This window comes from Capricornis sumatraensis, chromosome 19, assembly GCF_032405125.1.
Source record: "Capricornis sumatraensis isolate serow.1 chromosome 19, serow.2, whole genome shotgun sequence".
NCBI lineage: Eukaryota > Metazoa > Chordata > Mammalia > Artiodactyla > Bovidae > Capricornis > Capricornis sumatraensis.
Window position 1 is genome coordinate 64,400,059 of NC_091087.1, and position 13,877 is coordinate 64,413,935.

The window sequence follows — 13,877 nt, forward strand, 5'->3', positions numbered from 1 at the left end:
GACGTGTCTAGTCCTCTGAGTTCTTGGCAGCTCAGGGGAGCGTGTAAAGCCACAGAGGATTGGCCCAGCCCCGTGGACTGTTGTGGGAGTTTTAAAGACAGTGTCAGGGAAAGCCCTTTACGGAGTGGAAGGATGGGGTGAGGCTGTGGGGCTCTGCACTGGGTCTGAGCCCCGGCCGGCCAGGTCCCCGGCAGTGGTCAGCCATCCCCTGGCCACGTTGACTCCTGCTCCATCCATAGCCTCAATCTTTGCTGCCAGGCAGGGCTCCATGCCAGGCATGGTGGCACACAGTGGGGACAGGCCGGGGACATCCTTGACCCAACTACCCTCTACTTATGGACATGAACTGCCCCCACCTCAGTCGTGCCATAACCTCCTAGGATGCCTTCTTCCTCTTCCCGAAACCCACAAGGGGTTCGGGTGGGAAAGCTGAAATCACTCTGGGCAATTACAGGACTGATGGGAGACCCAGGCAGCTGCTGGGCACCTGGCTGGAGCCAGCTCAAAATTCAAACTCTCCCAGAAGCACCCTCATAGATTCCTTTACCCACATCCCCCCTGCACACTGGCTGACAGCTGGCCATGCTGAGCTAATAATATCTTAACAGACACAATGGGCTTTTTCCATCAGTAACACACTCTCCCTAAAGAGAACTGCTAAGCTGCTAAGTCACTTCAGTCCTGTCCGACTCTGGGCGACCCCATAGACGCCAGCTCACCAAGCTCCCCCGTCCCTGGGATTCTCCAGGCAAGAACACTGGAGTGGGTTGCCATTTCCTTCTCCAGTGCATGAAAGTGAAAAGTGAAAGTGAAGTCGCTCAGTCGTGTCTGACTCTTAGCGACCCCATGGACTGCAGCCTACCAGGCTCCTCTGCCCATGGGATTTTCCAGGCAAGAGTACTGGAGTGGGGTGCCATTGCCTTCTCCCGGCCAGCTCCAAAACTCACGTGCAGAGTCACCTGCCACCTAGTGGTCATGATGGGAACTGCAGAGGACCCCAAGTCCAAGATTAGTGGTCTGGGAGAGCCAGGAGGCTGTGGAAAAGCCCGTCGTGAGCAAGCAGGAGTGTGCTGGCAGGGCTAGAGTTCCTCCCTTTGCCCAAGAAGGTGGGGAACCTCTGGAGCACCTCCCTTAGGTCACGTAACCACCATGTGTTACTGAGCACTGCACTTTACGTGTGTTCATGTCTTTTCACTACATTTGAGGGGATTTGTGGGTGAGGAAATGGAAGCACAGAGGACACTAATTCACCTGAAACACAGGGCTGCCTGCTGAAGGCTGAAACCCGGACCCTGCTCTGTGGCTCCAAATCTGAGCATTCCCAGTCAGTGCACTGCAGTCCGTTCCCCACTTAACAGCCAGGGGGATGTGATCACCATGGGAAACACGACCGTGGGGAATGCCAGCTAGAGGACTGGGACTTTCGGCCAGCAAGGGCTGGAAGCAGCAGGCAAGTCTTCCGGAACACACGGGCTTTGAGCTGGGCTGGAATAGGAGGCCCATGGGCAGTCTGCTGGCCCGTCTCTGATACGGGACGCTAAGCCGAGCTCCGTGCTGGCCTTGATATTGGTTTTGATATTGTTTAGTTGCTAAGTTGTGTCCGACTCTTTGTGACCTCATGGACTGTAGCCCTCCAGGCTCCTCTGCCCATAGGATTTCCCAGGCAAGAATACTAGAGTGGGTTGCCATTTCTTTCTCTAGAGACTCTTCCCCACCCAGGGATCGAACCCACGTCTCCTGCATTGGCAGGCTGATGCTTTACTGCTGAGCCACCATGGAAGCCCTGGCCTTGACATGCCTGTTTCAAAACCTGTCTCCTTCCTGCACTGCCATGAAAGGGCAAGTGATCCTGTGGCCACAAACCCCTTTATCTCATCCCCTACTCACCCCAGGCAGACTATGAACTTTTCACATATTGGCTGTGGAATTTGTAGCAATATGTAGGCAGCTTCATCCAGTGTAGCAGTTAGGAATGCTTTGGGCTACAAATAACTCACTACATAACTAATAATGGTTTAAATCAGAGTAAGGGACTGGTTTGTCTCTTGCATCAAGAAGTCCTGAGGTTGGTTTTGTTTCTATTTTGTAACTGCCTTATTGAAAAGCAAGACCCCTTCCATTCCCGGCCTCCTCATATTGTAGGTGTTTCCTGCCAAATTGGGGGGATTATTTGTATTTTAATTTTGTAATCTGTGACTCTGAATTGTTGAAGGTTTCTCAATTCTGTGGGGTCTCCTTAGAATGTATGTGACTTTTCATGTTGCGATATCACACAGATGAGACAGCCCAAATTTCACTAACACAGCTCTTAATAAATGATCTGAATGAGAAAAAGAAGTCCTGAGGTAAGCAGCTGATAATGATGGCACTTTTTATCCCTGCCATCAAGAAATTGTAGACCCAGCTCTTTCCATTGTTCTTTAGGATGTGAGCCTTTGTCTTTGTGCCTATCACCTCTGATCACAAAACAGCTGCTGTGCCTCCAGGCTCACCTCTGTGTTCCAGACAGGAGGAAGGGAGACAAACCAAAACCTGACAAGATGTACCAACTCAGGTTGTCCCTTACTAAAAGCTTTCCTGGAAGCCCCACCCAGGGACTTCCGCTTATATCTGTGTAGCAGCCAGAATGGGGTCTCCTGTCCTGTACCTCAAACTGAAAGAGATTCTGGGAAGTGAGCATTTTCAGTTGTGTTACTTACCCGAAACAAGTAGAGTTCAATTAGGAAGAAAAAGAAGATGGGATTTGGGTGGCTCACTGGCAGATGACTCTCATGTCAAAAATCACTGCTTTGCTCTGTGATGACCTAGAGGGGTAGGATTAGGTAGGGGGTGGAAGAGAGGCTCAAGAGGCAAGGGATATATGTATACATATAGTTGAAACATTTTGTTGTACAGCAGAAATTTAACACAACATTGTACAGCAAGTATACTCCAATTTAAAAATTAATTTAAAAAAAATTTTAACTAAAAATAAATAAATCATTGCCCTGGTACCCAAAGCGCTAAGGAGAGGCCTGGTGAGTGGGAGGGAAGCCCAGGAAGCTCAGCAAGACCTTGGCCAAGTCACCCCACCCCCTCTAGACTGAGGGGCACTACAAGGCCTGTGCTCCTCGCACATTTTAACCAAAGCCTCCAACAAGCCAAGGAAAGTAAATTTATAAGTATATGTGCAAATTATTATCTTTAATCATAAAACTTCATGTAAATTTTTCAGTCTGAAGGTGGCACTACTGGTAAAGAAACTGCCTGCCAATGCAGGAGACATAAGAGACGCAGGTTCAATCCTTGGGTCTGGCAGATCCCCTGGCGGAGGGAATAGCTACCTACTCCATTATTCTTGCCTGGAGAATTCTATGGACAGAGGAGCCTGGCAGCCTACGGTCCATAGGGTCACAGAGTCGGACACAACTGAAGCAGCTTAGCACACATGCACAACATATTTCAAAAATTAAATTACCTTAGGAAACATTAGGCATTAGGAATATGTATGAATTAAGATAAAAAGAAATGGAGAAATGAAGGATGCAAATTTTTAACTTTATTAAAAGTTGTGTGTAGTCATATAAACATAATTAACATTTTTTCCACATATTTTTAAGTTTTTTTTTAAAATAAAATGTATATGACACCTACAGAGAGAGGTCTCCTGCCCACCCATGAGTCCAAGGCACTGCTTTCCCCACCCTAAAGACATCCGTAGCTGTTAGTTTCTTGAGTATCTTTACATTTTAAAACTAAAAACTCACTTTAAAGCCTCAGTTTAAAAATAAGCAAGAGTTGCGTCCTAAAGGGGAGCCAATGTCAAGCTTTGAGCCGAGCCGTGCAGCACAGGGCTGGACTCGAGGAATCTTTTGATTCTGCGGTGGGCGCGGCTCTGAAGCTCAGCAAGTGACCAACCACCTGGCCGCACATGCCTCGGGCCGGCGGCGGTGGGTGGGGCTTACGGAGGTGGGCGGGGCCGGCCAAGCCGGGACCAGCTCCCTGGGGTTGCGAGTGGGTGGAGACGTGGTCCAGGCTCCGCCTCCACACCCTTGCCTCCTGCAGGTTCCTACTATCTGACCACCACCTACGGGGCCCTGGAGCACATTAAGAACTACGACAAGATCACGGTGACCCGGCAGCTGAGCGTGGAGGTGCAGGACTCGATCCACCGCTGGGAGCGCCGGCGCACGCTCAACAAGGCTCGGGCCTCCCGCTCCTCCGTGCAGGTGCGACCTGGGACCGAGAGGGTGGGAGGGAACCAGGGGATCTTGCTCCCAGACCACCCCTACTGCCTGCCAGTTCAGGAGCAATGGCACTGAGCCCCCAGCCTGCCAGTGTGTGCCGGGTTAGGGGCTGGGGTTCAGGAGTTGAGGGCTGAAGAAAAGTTTCAGCGAGCATCGGCGTTTCAGTTGGGCCCACAAGATAGAGCTAGGAAGAAGGAGACCTTCACCCAGCATTCCTCAGCGTCTGTGATGTCTGAGCAGGCTGTCAGGGCTGGAGATGGGAACAGTGGTTTGTCCCAGTTAAAAAGCCCAGGAGCTGATCTTCAGCCTTGCCACTTGGTGCCCAGACAAATGCAGCAGCTGCCAAGGGTCCCCTGCCCCTAACCTGCTCACAGCCTGCCCACCTCCAACCCACCCACCCATCCTTCCCACTTCTGTCTGTACAGACTCAGTGTTCAAAAGTCACTGGTGGCCAGACTCCTGCCCCCACCCATCCCATTATCCCACACCTCCGAGGCTGCATCAGATCAGTTCATTTCAGTTCAGTCGATCAGTCGTGCCTGACTCTTTGCAACCCCATGGACTGCAGCAGGTCACGCTTCCCTGTCCATCACCAACTCCTGGAGCCTACTCAAACTCATGCATCAGAACAGCTATGAACACCCTGAGCTCAACTCCCTAGGGCTTAGCCTCAGCCCATGCTGGTCCGTCTCCCCTTCCTCACCAGCTGCCATGCCCAGCCTCAGTGTCTCCAACAGCCCCTCCTCTGAAAAGCCTTTGCTGACACCCCCCGCCTGTCCCCCCCATTCCCTATGGCATGGGTTAGAAGTGCTTCCTTCTGCTGCTGCCTCTATTGTAGTGCATATACCCTGTACTGTAACCAACTGTGTATAAAGCTGTAACCCTGAGAGAGCAGGCCCTATTGCTCACAATGTCTCAAGGCCTGCGCCAGAGTGGAACTGGGGAGTGTGCACAATGGCAGGAGTTAGGACAGTGAATCAAGCTGCAGTCCAGAGCTGTGACTAGGTCTCCAGACTCAGGTCCCTGGCACCCAGAGCACACTGGACCTGAATCCCATGCCTGGCTGCTTTCCACATGGCCTTTCTGTAACTGGGAGAGCCCAGGCCTGGGAGGCAAGAGGCTCACAGTATGGACCCAGCTCTGTGCTAGCTTGCTGCGTGACCCTAAGCCGTGTCTAACTCTCTCTGGGATGCGGTTTTCCTGTCAGCACAGGGGGACTCTGGCCCATTTGAGCTCTGCCTCCCCAGTACATGTTCTAACACCAGCCAAGCTGATGTCCCTCCTCCTCTAATCAGTGGTGTCCTGATAATGTTTAGTAACTGGTTCTCTGGGGAGAAAGAAAAAAAAAAAAGCCTCTGATCTTTGCTTCTGTCAATTTCCATGGTATTACTATAAATACTGCCACCGTGGCTGATTCCAAGCTACTAACTTGGCATCATGGAACTTGGAGTTGGGAAGAGATGTACACAGTTGGCTTTCTCAAGCTGGTATGAGCCAGTGTAAGTTGGCGAGTGCAGCTGCAGCACACCAGCATTCCCTCCTGCCTTCGGGGACAGCTGCCCCTCCACCAACTCTTGGAATGTGCGCACTCTTGGTCCAAGGGTGACCCTCGCATTCCTTCCTTCTTGCTTCTACCTCATGGATTCCCAGTGCTGAGCATCAGTGCGTCCCACTAAGGAGGCAGAGCTCAGGAAGAGGCTTGGGATGAGACTTATCAGCACTGTTTCTGGGGTCTGAGGAGGGCACCGCTGTCTGCCCCCTTCCCAGTGTCTCCTCTGCACCGCACACAGTGAATCCCTACCCTCCGGAGGGAAAGCCCAGAGCCTGAAAGTCATCGGATGTCAAGGGCTCTGGGGAGGCCTGCTGGTGGCTGAGGAGAGCACAGGCAGTCACCGAGACCCAGGGAAGTGGGCTGGGCTTTCCCCTCCCAGGAAGAAAAAAAGAAGTGATCCCAGGGACTCTTGGCACAGAGCCTGGCACTACTCTGTAGTCAGTTACTAATTATCTCCATTCTGAACTAGGCGGCCTCAGGAGACCGCTGTGCTGTCACCATCCTTCCACAAGGGGGCAGCCCCGCGCACACACTTCCTGCCCGCCCTCTGGGCCCTTAAGGAAAGGGGAATCGAACAGGCTCTGAGCTCGTTTTCTGTGATCCACCTCCAGGCACAGAGAAAGGACTGGTTTTATCCCCACTTTGCAGTAGTGGAAATGGAGACTCAGAGAGGTCGTCACACAGTGAGTGGGAGCAGGTTCAAAGCCAGGCAGGGACTCCTTCCACGGTCTCCGGGGGACTCAGGTGTAAATGTGCTGTTTTCTGCAAACACTCTCCATCTTTTCCCCCCAAGTCTTCTCCGCCGCCCTTCCCTGCCAGCCTGTTCCTCCTGGGAACACCACCCCTTCCATCTCCAGGCCCCTCCAGCCCTAGGGCCTGAACTGTTCAGCCTGCCTTAGCTGCTCCAGCTGAGCCATGGAATGCTGGGAATGGGTCTGAATCTTTGATTTTATTTATGCTGCCCCCTGTGCCCAGCAGAGTGCCTGGAATGCAGGGGAAGAAGAGAAAGTGAAAAATAGATTTTTTCAGTGACGGCAAGCCCGTGGACTGGCCACCAGGGGGCGCGCTCACTCTTTGTGTCCAGGCCAAGACTGACCCAGTGAGAGCTGAGGCTCAGAGAGGGAGGGTCTTTGCCTGAGGTCACACAGCAGGGTCAGCTGCAGGTGCCCCGACGGCCAGCCTCACGACCCCTCCTGCCATCCATCCGCTGTCTATGGAGAGGAATCGGGGGGCCCAAAGAGGACAAGGCCACGCAGCTTCTCCTGTCCAAGCTCCCAGCATCAGGGCAGGGGTGAGACAGGACGTGGGCTTTGCCCAGCCGGTAACGGTGACCCCCTCCGTCTCGCCCCGCAGGACTTCATCTGCGTGTCGTATCTGGAGCCAGAGCAGCAGTCGCGGACGCTGGCTTCGCGGGCGGACACGCTGGCTGAGGCGCTGTGCGCCCAGTGTGCGGAGAAGTTCGAGGTGGTGCAGCCGCAGGACTACCGGCTCTTCGTGCTGGTGGACGGCCGCAGCTTCCAGCTGGCCGACGAGGCGCTGCCACACCGCATCAAGGGCTACCTGCTGCGGAGCGAGCCCAAGCGCGACTTCCACTTCGTGTACCGGCCCCTGGACGGCGGCGGGGGCAGCGGAGGCCCGCCCTGCCTCGTGGTGCGGGAGCCCAACTTCCTGTGAGCCCGGGGCCGCGGCCCCTCCGACGGCAGTGTCCACCCAGGCGGGGACGCTGGCAGACCGGCCCGCACCCTCGATCCCCACACTCACACTCAGACGCACCCACTCACACATGCACACGCACAGACACTTGCGCGCGCGCGCATGCACACACACACACACACTCCCAACAGGGATGCCCACACGTTGCCCCGTGCTTGCAGCCTACTGAGGGCGCCTCGGCCTCCGTGGCAGGTCCATTGTATAAACAACGTGATCCGTGGCCCCAGCGTGCTCCCAGTGAGGAGGGCGGGAGCCGGGAGAGGCCACATGCTTCATTAGGCAGAAAGGGAAACGGAAACTCAGAAAGGACCCTCCAGCCCCCTGCAGCACACAAAGCCCAAGCTCACTCGGCCCCTGTTCACACGAAGCCCCTGAGGCCAGTCCGTCTGTCCCGCGCCACGGGCCCCCGCACCCCATGCCCACCTGATCCGATCCCCAGCCTTTCACCGGGAGGGCACAGGTTTTCCCAAGACCATCCTCAGGAGGAGTGGCCTGGCCACAGCTGCCCCGCCCCCCATGGAGCTGGAATGTGTTGACTCGCCCAGGGTCTCAGGAGCATCTCAGGGTGCTGAGGAGACAGGCCCCTCACCCCTGCCTCAGAGCCAACCCTCAGCCATCCGCCCGCTCCGTGCTGCCCGTAGCTCCCCAGCCCCTCCGGAAGCAGCCAGGTGTACAATGGGACCTCCGAGCGAGGCCAGCTTCACAGCTACGTGAATGAGCCCAGCCTTGGCCACGGGGGACATTGTCCAGGGCCCTCTCCTTCGTGGGCATCCCAGGACTGTGGCATTCATGGCAAGAGACACTGGGGAGTGTTTTAATAAAAGTCCTTTTGAAAATGGCATCTTCGTTTCTCAAAGGGCTAGAGCTCTGCTCAGGCAGCTAGGGCCCCCCCCACCAGCCACCAACAGCCTAATCCCCCCTCCAAGGTGGGGTTCAGAAAAGCACCTCCTTTCCACTGAGCGCCCTGGTTTGTTTTGTTTTGTTGTTTTTGGCAGAATCTATAGGTTCCTCAGGTGGCACTAGTGGTAAAAAAAAAACCTGCCGGCCAGTGCAGGAGACAAACGAGTTCAATCTCTGGGTTGGGAAGATCCCCTGGATGAGGGCATGGCAACCCACTCCAGTGTTCTTGCCTGGAGAAAGAATCCCCATGGACAGAGGAGCCTGGCCGGCTACAGTCCATAAGGTCACAAAGCGTCGGACACAACTGAAGCGACTTGGCACACACACATAGCATACTCTCAGGGCCCTGGGCCCCGTCTGCCCCTCAGCCTGGGCATTTCCTCTTCCTAGCACCCACACTTCCCATCATTCCTGCCTCTGCTGCCTAGCACAGCAATACCATTCTGTACAGTCTTTGCCTGGTCAAACTCTATTTTTCCCTCAAAGCCCATCTCCAGAAAGCCTTCTCTGACTTCCTGGGCTGCTGGCCAGATAGTCCTTGTCCATGTCCTCCAGCCCTGTGGGCTCATCTCTGTCACAAGAGATAGCTCATCCAATTGCATCTGTCTGTTGACACTTCTGCCTTCTCCACCAGATTTGGACCCTTCCTGTCTGTGTCCTCAGCATTGATTAAAAATATGTTTGCTGAGTGCCTGTTCAATGTCAGCACTCTTCTAGGCCCTGGGAGACAGTAGAGAACAAATCAAATGCAGCCCCAGCCTTCATGGCAGTGAGCCATGCCCACGGGGCAGGGCGGCTGGACTTCCCTGGATTATATTGCTGGGAAGCAGCCAGCTCATTCAGCTGATCAACAAACATCTGTCTGACTGTGGCTCCGGGCCTGCCCTGTGGCAGATGCAGGGATTGCTCCAGGATGCAGGCAGCCAGCCCTGGACTTTCCAGGCTGGGGATCTTTGTAACAGGCAAATACCCAGAAGCTGAGGTTAGCCAGCCATGATCCCAGGTTGCCCTTGCCTCTGCCACCTCCCTGCCCGCCCCCTGGCGCAGGCATTGTCCCCTTCCTGATCTTCCGATGCTCCCTGCAGCCCGCAGCTGAGCTGGCTGTGCTGCCTCGGGTCCCCAGCTGTAAGGCAGGGTGCCCACTGCCTCCCACTAGGCCTGAGACATGGGGATGGGTCAGACGGAGGTCCATTTACCCAAGCACCCTCTTGCCCAGTGGGGCCCAAACTTGGAGTGGGTTGGAATTCAGAGGGTGGATTGGGCACCAGTCCAGCCCTGGTGGGAGGCAGGGGGGTCTTCTGTCCAGCTCCCAGGGAATTAGCAGAGCCAGTCAGTGACCTGGACCAGGAGCACCACTGTAAGAACCCCACATGTGTGTGTGCGCGTGTGTGCTCGAGCGTGGGGCCCCTCCCGTCAGGAGAAGCCAGAGAGCAGGATGGATGGGGCTACCTGGATCCTGTGGTCTGGAGGCCTCTGTCCACAGTGGGGTGTGCGGGCCTGATCCAGGATCAAGAAATGGCCGTGCAAGAGCTGAGCCCTCATGAGTGCCTGGCACTGGTCAGTGACTCCTCTTGTGATATTTATGGATGAGAAGGTGAAGGCTCAAAGAAACGGGAAGAATTAGTCTGCTCCAGTGACCTTAACAAAAGTACCACTGATGGGCCAGCTTAAACAGCAAGACTTATTTTCTCACCGTTCTGGAGCCCGAAGTCTCGAATCGGCTGGTTTTTCCTTGGCTTGCAGACAGCTGCCTGCCCACACAGCCTTCTTTCTGGGCTTGAGCACCCCTAATATCTTCTTAGAATGCAGGTCCTATTGGAGCAGGGCACAGCTGTGTGACCTCACTTACCTTTAGTAACCCTTTAAGGCCCTGTCTCCCAAATGCAGGCACATTCTGAGATGTGGCTTAGGGCTTCAACACGTGAGCTTGGAGGGGACACAATTTAGCCCGTAACAACAGGGTGACTTGCCCAAGCTCACACAGCTGGTTAGAGGCCAGAGTGAGGTTTGAACTCAGAGCTGACCTACCCCAAAATTCAGGGCTCTCTTTACCCCACATGGCACCCCAAGTGACCTGTTTGTAGAAAACCAAAGTCAGATAAGCCTCACCTGCCAGATCCACTCCTGAGCTTGCCTGAGGGCATGGTGAGCATCACAGGGATGACTTGACCCAGAGGTCCAAGATGCAAGTGAAGCGACCTGGCCCCTCCACCGGCCCCGAGCAAGGAATCAGTGTGTCCGAGGGTGATGGGGTCACAGTCTGTGGCATAGAGCAGGGGCTGGGCTTTGTCTCATCCCTGGCATTCGTGCCCTGTGCTCTTGGCCGGCTGGCTCCTCCCTCTGCTTTTACTGGCCTCTCCCCTGGGCCAACGGTGCTGAAAGAAGCTATGAGAACATCTGCTGAGACCAGGACACAGCCAGGCCCTACAGCTCCTCCGTCCCCAGGTCCTAGCAGTGACAGCTGGGTGCAAAGCCCTGCCCATCATGAGCAGTCCCAAACCCGCCCTGCAGACACCTGGCCCATCATGGCCTCACAAGACCTTAACGTGTTGTACTGTGTTCTCCCTAGTTAGGAGCAGGTTTCCGCTGGGGAACAAGGGACCAGCCTGCAGAGGAAGTGGGCAGAGAGAAGCGGGGGGCCCTGAGTCGGGGAGGGACAGAGAGAGGCAGGGAGGGTCTTGTGGGTGCAGAGGAGATGAGCCCCCTCCCACTCCCCCCACAGCCCATTTCGCCAGTTTGCAGATGTGGGTACTCTGCGAGCACTCAGCTGGCCTGAATCCAAGAACTGGCCACCTCCTGTTCTTCCAGGTCATCTGGCCTGGAAAGCGGGGAGCAGCTGGGCAGGAACCAGGCCCTCCTTTCGCAGGAAGGTCATATGGTGCCTGGCTCTGGGGAGGAAAGCTCTGACTCACAGTGGCCATGAGTTTGCCTCATCCCCAGTTGTCACGCTATTTGCTGGAAGACAGCGGTTTCCTAGGAATGCCCTTCCAGGAAACATCTCTTTGCAGCTGACACAACCCGAGGCCAAAAGGGAACTCAAATCTGGCTTCCAAGTCAGAAAATCTGTTCAGCTGGAAGGCGGGAGGAACCGCGACTTGTTGTCAGGAGACCTGGGTCCCAGGACAGCTCTGAGCCCTCAGTGAGATGCTTCACATCTTTGGGCCTCAGTATCCCTGTTCTTAAAATAAGAATGATTCTTCCCCCATCTCCCAGGCATGTCTCAGGGATCACACCAGCTCTTGGGTGGCAGCAGGCAGGCAAAGCCTCAGATCTTTTGGTAAAGGGAGATAAATTCAGAGTTAGACATAAGGGCAGGGAAGTTGTTCACAGCCAAGGTTCCATGGCTGAAGGGACCAGGGAGTTAAAACCCAGGCTGGGCTCCACTTGTCACCTGGCACAGGACTGTGCCCACCTGGAGAAAGGGACACCTTTTCCACATCGTCATATGGTCTATAGCAGGGGTCCTCAACCTCCGGGCTGTGGACCAGTACCTGCTGTCAGATCAGTGGTGGCATTAGATTAGAAATAAAGCGCACAATAAATGTAGTGCCCTTGAATCATCCCCAAACCATCCCAACCATCCTCCCCATCCCCGCTCCATGGAAAAGTTGTCTCCCATTAAGCTGGTTCCTGGTGCCAAAAAGGTTGGGGACCACTGGTCTACAGAGAGTCCAGGTGAACTCACTCCTGGGGGCAGCTCTGCATATTTCTGGTTTAAGGAGAGCAGTCAGCACAGGATGTGCCTGAGGGAGTGGAGGGCATGTAACCCACCTGGAGGAAGCAGATGGCTTCCTGCCAACGAGGATGCCTGAGGTGGGTCTTGAAGAATGAAGAGTTGGCCTAGAGCAGAAGGGAATCGAAGGACCCCTGAAGATTGCTGGAACTCTCCACGGTGCTCTTGCATGTCTGGTGAACACTCATTGACAGCTTCTATTCCAGACTATCTTCTTAACAGTGTTTGGCTAGGGACTTCCCTGGTGGTCCAGTGGCTAAGCCTCTGAGCTCCCAATGCAGGGGGCCTGGGTTCGAGCCCTGGTCAGGGGACTAGATCGCACATGTGCAAGTAAGGATCTTGCATGTCACAATAAAGACCAGTGATCCAGCATGCTGCAACTGAACACAGTGTAACAACAACAAAATAATATTTTTTAAAAAGAGTATTTGACTAGCCTTGGAGGATACAGTTGCTTCCTCCTGAAAAGAGGGCAATTTTTTTTTCCTGACCAATATAACAAACTAGCGTCTCTCACTTTGAAAAAACGTGTCTACCCCGACAGGGCCAAGGTGGGACAGGCCTGCTCACAGCCTTATTCCTAAGCCGGACATTCCTCAGCCGGATCCAGACACACTGTGTGCACAGCATCTACCAGGGCCCGCCTCCGCATGCCCCTCAGGGCACTCGGCAGGCCAGGGGAGGCAGCAAATAGGAAGCACGTGTACCTGGGTGCTGAGGGCTATGAAGTCCTTTGTGGTGGTCCCAGGAGTTTCATATCTCCTCCACGTATGACGTTGTGCAGGTGACCTTGTTAACGTGCACATGGGGTAAAATCTCTGACTCCTGACAGTTTTTGACAAGGAAGATGGAAGAAAGTGAAAAATCACAGAAAATGAAATAGGAGTGTGCTGTATGCAGGCTCACTGGTCATTAAAAGATTGGGTGTACATAAAGCCTGAAGCAAAGAGTAGAGGGAGGTGAGGCCAAAGGGGCGGCCGGCCAGGTCTTTGAATGGCCCTGGTTGGCAGCACAGAGAGTCTGGAAATTCTGTACCCACATAGAACAGAACTGGAGGGGATGGGCTGGGCTGGAGGCCGTCACAGAGAGCACTCCTAGCATTTAGACTGTTGTCTTGAAAGACAATGTCTCGTGGAAAGATGCCAGAGTTTCCTGGAGAAATAGCTGATCCCAGCTTTGGGACAGCTGGAAATGTAGAATGAAACATTCTGATACACTAGGTAGGAAGGAAGCGGTGGAAGTTTCTTAGCGTCCTGTCAAAAGGGCTTGGGTGGTTCAGTCGCTAGATCATGACTGCAGTCCCCTCTGCCTACCTCCCTGAAACCACTAACCTACTTTGATGTTGTTCAGTTGCTCAGTTGTGTCCAACTCTTTGTGACCCCATGAACTACAGCACGCCAGGCCCCTCTGTCCTTCATTATCTCCTGGAGTTTGCTCAAAGTCACGTCCATTGAGTTGGCGATGCCATCTAGCCATCTCATCCTCTGCCGCCTGCTTCTCCTCCTGCCTTCAATCTTTCCCAGCATCACTTTCTTTTCCAATGAGTCGGCTCTTCACATCAGGGGGCCAAGGTATTGGAGCTTCAACTTCAGCATCAGTGCTTCCAATGAATATTCAGGGTTGATTTCCTTTCGGATGGACTGGGTTGACCTCTGAAAGGGCTTGGGAGTCCACCAGGACATCCCTGGTGGCTCAGCTGGTAAAGCATCTGCCTGTAACGCAGGAGACCTGGGTTCGATCCCTGGGTTGGGAA

The 13,877-nt window shown here is 54.3% G+C and overlaps 1 protein-coding gene and 1 non-coding gene across 2 annotated transcripts in view; both read left to right on the top strand.

Moving 5' to 3' along the window:
• Positions 1-8,299, top strand: part of RIN3 (Ras and Rab interactor 3) — a 121,056-nt gene extending 112,757 nt beyond the window's left edge. The window contains exons 11-12 of the mRNA XM_068990986.1: positions 4,045-4,208; positions 7,132-8,299. Coding sequence (XP_068847087.1) covers positions 4,045-4,208; positions 7,132-7,452 — 485 coding nt within the window. The 3' untranslated portion in view covers positions 7,453-8,299. The remainder of the gene's footprint in view (positions 1-4,044; positions 4,209-7,131) is intronic.
• A 5,506-nt stretch (positions 8,300-13,805) lies between these two features.
• Positions 13,806-13,877, top strand: TRNAY-GUA (transfer RNA tyrosine (anticodon GUA)). The gene has a single exon. It is a non-coding gene; the product is annotated as a tRNA-Tyr (tRNA).